Consider the following 7,322-nt stretch of genomic DNA (forward strand, 5'->3'; position numbering starts at 1 on the left):
CCTATAGTTGAGTGAAAGCCTGATCAAAATACAGCAGTCATGTTATACATTTCACACGGCAGTATAAGTGATAAAATCAGGGCAGTACTACATTGGAAGTAACAATAGTAATAGTGCTCGTAAAGTGATTTTGATGGGTCAGTGGAGTAGACAGATTTCATAAAGAATAATAATAATAATAATAATATAGCAGATTTCATAAAGATTAATAATAATAATAATAATAAAAGACAAACCTTTATCCTTACTCTAAGACATCCAGTAAAAAATAAACAATTTGAAGGTTTAGTTAAGCAAAACAACTGAATATGACAGTTAGATAGATCACTTTGAACTATTTTTCTCCCATATCGTAGCTCATGAGTGGAATTTAAATCACTTTTAACAAATAGCACTGGGTGCAACCACTGCTATCGTCATCTCCTGGGCAGCCACACCAATGATTGAGTGCCAAGAAATAAAAATACCAAAACATAAATAATAAATAAAAAAATAAAACAAAAATAAATTAAAAACAAACAAAAAAACCTTTATTTTGTTGCATATCGGTGGTATTGTGTGTCTCATTTCTAGTGTTTCTCTGTGTATTGTAATTTAATATCGTTCTGCGGTTTTCCTTGCCTGGTCTCTTTTGAAAAAGACATTTTTTTTATCTGTATAAAATTTGCCCAAGTAATTAGAGGAATTAATTTTTTATCCAGATATTTATTAGCCCGTCACCTTGTATGTGAGAGTTCACCGGATGTGCCTCCTTGCTTTTCCTCCGGGTATATAAAGGTGTGAGCAGGCACGGTTGCGTCCTCCTAAGTGGGGTCGTGGTCTCTTAGGTCCGGTGGAGTTCAGAAGTCCGTCTTCTGTTGTCTGTCGAGAGTAACCAGTAAGACACGAGGTAGGTTGGTCCACCGTTTTGTTTGTGTCGATTTGTCGCAGTCAGTCAACTTATAAGGGTTTATCTATATCTTAAAAGTTTGCCATACGTTCAGGTAGAACCGTAAAATGTGACGAGCTGTGTGTCATTTTCGCCATGCACTGCGGAACTGTCAAGTGGGTTCCCCGCCCTCGCCAATTAACCAAATGGAATAAACGGTAGAAAATGGACCGATAGATGGAAGTTTGGCTCTGTCACAAGAAGAGGAAGTCACTCTCTTAATTTCCTTCTGCGGCATCCACTTGGAGAAGACTGGAGTGATTTAATATTTCTTTTAACACACACTCTTTAAACACACTCCCTTATTTGTTTTGATGTGGGAGGAACCGCAGTTTACCAAGCTGGTATTTTATTCAGGGTGACATGATACTTGGATACTTGGAGTGTTTAATTCGAAGTTTCTTTGTGATTGAAGAAAACAACATTAGCACAGTTCATGGTTTCATAATTTTAACTACTGCTTTTGCATGTTTTAGTTTCAGTAATAAGAAATCTTAAGCAGTAATGGTCATAATACCCATGTTCACATTACAGTTTATTAAAAACAAAGCTTAATGTTTTTAAGAGTTCATTAAAATGCGTTTTGCACTATTGTAGTGTACAGTATAAAATAAAAACAGAAAGAGAAATGTGTTTTTTATATGTTGCACTCAGTTGTGGAGGTGGTCCTCCGATAAGACTAGCAGTAGAGATGATAGACCATGGTTAAAGCAGCAGCAGTATGTGCTTGAACATTATCAACAATCTAAGAATGACAATTTATTCATTTTTGACGTCCAAACTTGTTGGGACAAGACCAAAAAAAAAAAACATTAATGAACATACAAATCGTGTTACTTTGAAACAAAACGTACAGGTTTACGTAAAGGCAATTTAATCTTATTTTGAAAAATGGAACACAAAAATACAGAAGGATGAAGTTGCCATATTTTGCTGCAATGTATGGAAATAAGATTATATTGTCATTTTGAGATATAATGTTGAATAGGTTTCGTTGTAATATCAAACAAAGCTGTGATCTCTTTTATAATTTATCATATGACAATGTTTTGGGTTAAAGTATGACAGAATTTTAAGCCTTTTGTTGGTTACTGGTGGTGGTTGTCAATTGGCTGTACAGTATAATATAATTAGTCTACTATCTGCTACATTACAAAACCCTAATGACCACATGTCTCCTAATACTACTACTAGCTAAATGTTAACTGCAACATGATGGTGCTGTCAGAGGCTGCTGTTGATGTGAGGTTAGCTGATTCAAATAATTGAGTTTTGAGGTGAGACTTGTAGGCAAAGATGTCATGGTACAGAGCAGGAGTGCGTTCCAGTCCTAGGGGGCAGAGCAGCTAAAACGCCTAAGACCCATGGCAGGTGCTGTGGAGATCAGAAAGGCTGAGGATGAGGAGCAAAGGGTACTAGAGGATGTGTAAATTTGAAGTAAAGTTTGGATAAATATGGAGGCCCAAGGTTGTGGGGGGATTTGAATGTAAAAAGGGTTTAAAAAAAAGAAGTAATCCTTTACAGAATGGTATTACTTGTGGGGAAAACCAAAATGATGACATTTGAATTCAAAATGTACAAATCAATGTTGGTTTCTCAATTATTTTCCGTCATACCCCCGCCAACCCCACAGGGGAAAGACGCCCCCACACGGAATTTCTAGCGACTGGAGGCTTGTTTATCCTTCAAGCTTGAAATAAGACCTTATACTGAAAGTCCCTTCTCATGCCCTCCCCACACCCTTCCCACTATATGCGAGGCACAGGTTTGATGGGACTAGATTTAAGTATGAGATTTGGCAGAATAGTCAACTAAGAACAGAATTTTTTTTTCTTGGGTCTAGAAGGCTTTAGGTTCGAGTCCACCAGCTGCCAAGTTACTGCTGAGGTGCTCTGAGCATGGCACCGTCCCCACACACTGCTCCCTGGGCGCTTAAATCTGCCCACTGTTCACTTTGGTGATGGGTTAAAAACAGAGGTCGCATTTCATTATGTGCAGTGATGTGCTGTGTCACAATGACGAGTTCACTTTCCTCCTTCTTTCTCGCAATCTAGAAAATGTTTACAGTGGCTTTCCCACTGTAAACCTCAGTGTTACATGTATTACAAATGGTGAGCTTGGAAAAGTTGTGCACAAAATGATCGGCTGCAAATCTGTAAAATCCGTGTGCTGACCGGCCGGTTGTGGGCCAGGGATGTTTATGCTAAAAAACAACTGATTTTGATTGGAGGCCTGTTGTTTGGCGCATTTATAAAATTAAGTTGCGTCATGTGTTTTTAGGCCACTCTTGGTCATTTTTTTCAGTTCGCACCATTTTCTGTGTTACTACTTAAATGCCCTGAAAGAGCCTGACTTGTGTCACTGTTGTGTTCTAGTGGGCATTAAAACCGGCCGGTTGTGGGCCAGGGATGTTTATGCTAAAAAACAACTGATTTTGATTGGAGGCCTGTTGTTTGGCGCATTTATAAAATTAAGTTGCGTCATGTGTTTTTAGGCCACTCTTGGTCATTTTTTTCAGTTCGCACCATTTTCTGTGTTACTACTTAAATGCCCTGAAAGAGCCTGACTTGTGTCACTGTTGTGTTCTAGTGTGCAGTACAACATGGTACAGCTGTCTTCCTGTCCTACATTGAATGTCACCAACACCACCTCACTGGGGCCCTCAGATGGAGGTGACCACCATCAGGGGGAGAAGCCAACAATGTCTGAAAGCCTAGTAGTTGACTCACCCACTGGGTGGAAAAGTGGACTTGAGATCTCCACAGAGTACTACGGATACGAAACCTATATCGAAGACGGCCTGATTTGCCTTAAACATAAGGTCCGCAATTTAGAGAAGAAAAAGGTAAGCTGGTTTATTAGTACATACCATAACACTGTAGTGGTCCAACATGCGACAAATGTTGTATTATCGGAGTTATATACCTAACATGTAACGCAATGTTTTTTTCACCGTAAGTCACGTCACTCGCCTACATTGCGCATCATACTGTAGGACAGGGGTGTCAAACTAATTTTCACTAGGGGGCCCACATCATCAATACAGCTTCCTTTGAGGGTCCAGTTGTAAATGGAAGACTGTATAGATGTAGAGTACTTACATCCATACAGTCTTTCAGTCACAACAAAGGCCTTTCAAGGGGAACAGGGCAAACCCTGGCTCTAGGACATGAAAACATCAATATGACTTAAACTTGGGAGCAATAATGAGGTGCAAACAATTTCCTATAAAAAAAACAAACAAACAAAAGAAACCAACACAATGCGATGTATGGTGTTCCATGTGTAGCGCAGCTTGACAGTGTATTTGTCCGCTCCACTTGCCAACTAGTTCCAGTGCGAACTAATTGCCGAGTTTAATTGCCATATATAGGGATGATTGACCAAGACTTTACTAATAAATTTGAGGGAGATGGCAACGTAACCACAAAACGTCCTATATCGAGGAACCCCTGTAAAAAACACCGAGGTGATCAAGATCATGGCCATTGTCATCACATGAGTTGAGTTGAGTCAACCCTGAGTCTTAAGTAATGTACTACATTTTTTGGTGTGTCTACTTTAGCTAAAGCTGGAGGACTATAAGAGGAGGCTGACTCGGGGTGAGACACTGAACAAAGATCAACTGGTAGGAAATGGCTCAGCATTTCACGTAAACGCTGTTATTCCGTCGACGTGAAGTGTTGAGGTTTTATTTGACCCTTTTTTTTCAGAAAGCTGTGGAAAAGTATGAAGAGGTCTTACATCATCTGGAGTTTGTGTGCGAGTTGCAAAAAACCCTGGACAGCTTGACCCAGACGGTGAGTAGTTTTGCTGAATGGCTTTTAGGTGTTGAATATATTTGCATGGAATTTGATTGTATTGGGCCTATGCTAACGTATGGGAAAATAAAGTGTGGGATAAGTGTTTTCAAGAGGGCTTGAACCTATGCTGACAAAAATAAAGTATGGGATAAGTGTTTTCAAGAGGGCTTGAAAACAAAAATAAATGTGGATTGGATAATTTTTCATCCGCGCCCCACCTCTTGAAACCCGCACAGCTAAATGATCCCACTAATTTGCGGAAAGTTGGTGCTATGCCTTCGAATGAACTGCCAAATGTTTAGTCAAGGACTGCGTTTAACAAACACTGATTTAATGAACGAACCTGCCGTTGTCAGCTGTCCACCTCTTGAGTGTTTTCTTTCATTTTGAACCGCTTTCTATTTCGGAAGTCTGCAGTGCGGTTAAGAAAATTGGACCCCAAAAAATCCACTGGTGCTGATAATTTGGAGCAAAGCTGGCTGTGCTAATCTAAGCCTCAGCACAAAAAATTCCAAAGTGTTGGAAATCAGCTTTTGTCCTCCCTTTATTAAAAAAGGGAGAACCTTTTCTGTGAATAATAACAGGCCTATTTCGAAACTATGAATCATAGTGAAATTAATTGAAAGATTTTGTTTGAAAGTCTTTGAAAGTCATTGTCCTTTGGTTTAAAGTCCCCGCTTTGACCTCTACATTCCTTCATCTTTTCGTGATGGTCTCTGACCAACAGTAGTCCAATTTATACTGGTGCCACCAAGTGATCACGGCATGGTACTACCACTAGGAAGACCCAAAATGAACGCCCTTCCAATGGCTTCCAATTGCTTCACATATACTAGGCGGGGATTGGTCGATATTGGTCAAACTTTCAGGATCAAACTTCAAAAGAAATGAACTAAAACCCATGCCGTCCGATATGCCAGGTACACTATCATCCCAGCAACAACAGACCGTAGCATGATGGAGGATAAAAGAATCGCATTGATATCGATATCGGATAATTACTAAACAGTATAATTGAAGCCGATACCGTTCTAAATTTGAGTTATGCTGCATGAGCATTTAACAGTAAATGGACATTACATGGTACATTTATCTCTCTCTTCTGATCGTGCTGCTTCTGTAGCTGCTGAACGCCCAGAAAAAAGTGGTGAAAAAGGACCAAGTACTTAAGGCCGAGGCCGAGAGACGGCGTCTCAGCACGGTGCTTCAGTTGCAGCATCTTCTCCACAGTTTGCAACACGAACACATCAGGAGAGACCTGCTGTCTGGGTGCAACCAGGCTCCCCACACCTCTGCCCAGCAGCTGCACCTGCTGGACCAACTGGCCAAACTGCTTGGAGTGAAAAGGGACAACCGACTTGAGTGAGTGGCACTAAGAGCCGTGGTCTTGTGTTAAATAACGTTAACGGCTAGTCTCCAGATTTTTTTTTTGCTCAGTACAGGAAGTCTTTAACTCATGTCGGAATTCCGTTCCTATGGTGCGAGTTACGTTGCACCATAGTAACGGAATTCCGACATGAGCTTTTTTTTTTTCTTGTATGTCAGAACTTGCATACATTACCTACCTATGTAACTCACCAATGCTAAAGTGGTTAGATCATAATCAAGCACAGAGGTGTCCTACTCATTTTGGTTCATGGGCTACATACAGCCTGATTAGATGTCAAGTGGGCCGGACTAGTACAATCATCACAATTAATTACAAAAAAAAAGCCCATGAAAAATTTTCCATGAAATGTTTTTCCCCTTATTTTTGACACAAAGAAGTAGAAGCATATTATAAAATATAAATATTTAATGAAATATAATCTTACAAAACATCATGAACATGGAGTACATTTTTTTTTTATTTGAAAATTCATCGGGCCGGATTGAACCCTCTAGCCGGCCAGTTTTGACCTGCAGGCCCTATGTTTGACACCCCTGATTTAGGACATCAGAAGAGTGCAGAAAAATCCAACGTATGGCGTACAACTAACATGTTGTATATAATGTAAACAAAGCTAGTGAGGAAAACCTTGGTCTTATCAATGTTCAGTTTAGAGAACTCTCATGCAGAACCGTGTTTAAATTAATAAATTCTAAATAACGATTTGAATAATGACAGCAGTGTCAGGTCTGGTCCAGTAATTCTGGAGGAACCTGAAACGTCTGTAATGTCGCCCAAAACTAACCTGCAACCAAGTGTGAATATCGTTTTAACAGTTAATGGAATAAACAGTACTAACTTTACTTTACACTCCTTTGGCCGAGGAATAAACAAAAACAAAAAACAGACAAATCCCACATGATCTGTATAAAAAAAATAATCCACATCTTGTTCCTTTGACTGTGTCGTAGTTTAGTGGAGCAGATGAAGGAGGCAGCTCAGGCCTACATGGACCTGCTGGAAGGCAAAGACAAACCAGTGTTTGGATCCACATGTAAGTTTCACTGCAGTGTTTTCCGAAATGTAGGACATTTTTATTATTTGGATGGTATCAGGTTGGTCTTTACCACGTGCAGTGGTTATCGCAGTGACCAATTTCTAAACAGAATTACATAGAGTGCCTTTATATATTGTTTTATTGATATTCAATCATCTGAAAATG

The 7,322-nt window shown here is 39.7% G+C and overlaps 1 protein-coding gene across 1 annotated transcript in view; it reads left to right on the plus strand.

Moving 5' to 3' along the window:
• Positions 1 to 550: 550 nt before the first annotated feature.
• caprin2 (caprin family member 2) overlaps positions 551 to 7,322 on the plus strand; it is a 15,022-nt gene continuing 8,250 nt past the window's right edge. Inside the window, exons 1-6 of the mRNA XM_025058142.1 lie at positions 551 to 889; positions 3,518 to 3,773; positions 4,494 to 4,556; positions 4,642 to 4,728; positions 5,855 to 6,093; positions 7,072 to 7,154. Of these exons, the coding sequence (XP_024913910.1) occupies positions 3,531 to 3,773; positions 4,494 to 4,556; positions 4,642 to 4,728; positions 5,855 to 6,093; positions 7,072 to 7,154 (715 nt within the window). The 5' untranslated portion in view covers positions 551 to 889; positions 3,518 to 3,530. The remainder of the gene's footprint in view (positions 890 to 3,517; positions 3,774 to 4,493; positions 4,557 to 4,641; positions 4,729 to 5,854; positions 6,094 to 7,071; positions 7,155 to 7,322) is intronic.

The sequence above is a fragment of the Cynoglossus semilaevis genome, chromosome 8 (assembly GCF_000523025.1).
Source record: "Cynoglossus semilaevis isolate Cse_v1.0 chromosome 8, Cse_v1.0, whole genome shotgun sequence".
NCBI classification, from domain to species: domain Eukaryota; kingdom Metazoa; phylum Chordata; class Actinopteri; order Pleuronectiformes; family Cynoglossidae; genus Cynoglossus; species Cynoglossus semilaevis.